At 46.5% G+C, this 1,815-nt stretch overlaps 1 protein-coding gene across 1 annotated transcript; it reads left to right on the top strand.

The window, feature by feature from the left end:
- The first annotated feature begins 376 nt into the window (after positions 1–376).
- Positions 377–1,542, top strand: OR6J1 (olfactory receptor family 6 subfamily J member 1). Its single transcript, XM_040476439.1, has one exon. It carries the CDS (start codon positions 488–490, stop codon positions 1,463–1,465), a length of 978 nt encoding a protein of 325 aa, XP_040332373.1. The 5' UTR covers positions 377–487; the 3' UTR covers positions 1,466–1,542.
- The last annotated feature ends 273 nt before the right edge of the window (positions 1,543–1,815 follow it).

Raw genomic sequence — 1,815 nt, forward strand, 5'->3', positions numbered from 1 at the left:
ACAGTTTTGGTTAGGTAGATAACGGTCCCAGACTTGTTGGTGAATGATGGAGCTCAGGTGCAACCACCATCTCTAACTTCAATGCCTTCTGTAACAAGCTATAGGGTAAGTATTCCACCAATGCTTTCTATCAAGGTCTGTGATACATCGGGTACAGGATTTACAGTGGCATACATTTTAATACACTTGAGAGACCCCCTGTAGCGGTGGGATGAATATGAGAAAAGAATGAAAGGAGTTTAATACGGAGTTTCCTAATAGAAACAGAGAAATGGGAAAACTTTTCCCAAGGACTCCCCCAAAATTGATTTACGTTAGGTCAAAGTATGTGTGACTTGATGCTAACTCCATGAGATCTGGACAACCAGCCTGAGGAGGGAGACAAAGGGACTCAGAGATCAAAGAATTAAAGGACTCCTTCAGCTCTGAATCCCTCTTTCCTTTCAGTTCCAAGTGTCCTTGGGTCGCCAGAGCATCCCTCCTCTTGATGCTGCACACCTCTGATTGGCCACCCTCAGCAGAGGTCAGAGCAGCCATGCGGAACCACACCTCTGTCACCGAGTTTGTCCTGCTGGGACTCTCAGATGCCTGTGAGTTGCAGATGCTCATCTTCCTGGGGCTGCTCCTGACCTACCTCCTCACTCTGCTGGGGAATCTCCTCATCGTGGGCATCACCCTCGTGGACAGGCGCCTCCACACCCCCATGTACTACTTCCTCCGCAACTTTGCTGTCCTGGAGATCTGGTTCACCTCGGTCATCTTCCCCAAGATGCTGACCAACATCCTGACTGGATACAAGACCATCTCTCTCCCAGGATGCTTTCTCCAGTTTTTCCTCTATTTCTTCCTGGGCACCACAGAGTTCTTCCTTCTGGCAGTGATGTCCTTTGACAGGTATGTGGCCATATGTAACCCCTTGCGTTATGCAACCATCATGAGCAGAAGGGTCTGTATACAGCTGGTTCTTTGTTCATGGATGGCAGGATTCCTTCTCATTGTCTTTCCAAGTTCCATCATACTTCAGCAGCCATTTTGTGGCCCCAACGTCATTAACCATTTCTTTTGTGACAACTTTCCACTCCTGGAACTCATATGTGCAGACACAAGTCTGATAGAGCTTCTGAGTTTTATTGCGGCCAACCTCAGTTTGCTGGGCACTCTGTCCGTGACGGCCACCTGCTACGGTCACATCCTCCACACCATCCTGCGCATCCCCTCGGCCAAGGAGAGGCAGAAAGCCTTCTCAACCTGCTCCTCCCACATCATTGTTGTGTCTCTCTTCTATGGCAGCTGCATCTTCATGTACATCCGGTCAGGCAAGGGAAATGAGGGGGAGGACAGGAACAAGGTGGTGGCCTTGCTCAATACTGTGGTGACCCCGATGCTCAATCCCTTCATCTACACCCTCAGGAATAAACAAGTGAAGCAGGTGTTTAGCAAGCAATTAAGCAAGCTCCTCTCATAAAGATAAGCTGGGCCTGAATGGGGAAAATTTGTTCCTTGCCTGAACCTCTAACAAATGCAGTTCTGTCATGATCTCCATGAACTGTCTCATTCCTGACAATTTTTAACATGTGCTTTAATCTACAGTGGTTTCTTACATATATTATTGAGTCATGCAATCTTCTCAGAGGGTATTGAAAACTCAGTATACCACTACTATGCTGGTAGGTGTTCATGCTTCTGATGCCATGCTGTATCCGAGTTTGTTAATCTTGCCTCATTTTTACGTTATAACGAAGGATAGAATACCTTCTTCACTAGAATTTTCACAATTGATAAAGATCCTCAACAAGAATATATTAATAATAAACT

Source organism: Herpailurus yagouaroundi, unplaced genomic scaffold (genome assembly GCF_014898765.1).
Source record: "Herpailurus yagouaroundi ecotype Mexico unplaced genomic scaffold, PumYag 141, whole genome shotgun sequence".
NCBI classification, from domain to species: Eukaryota; Metazoa; Chordata; class Mammalia; order Carnivora; family Felidae; genus Herpailurus; species Herpailurus yagouaroundi.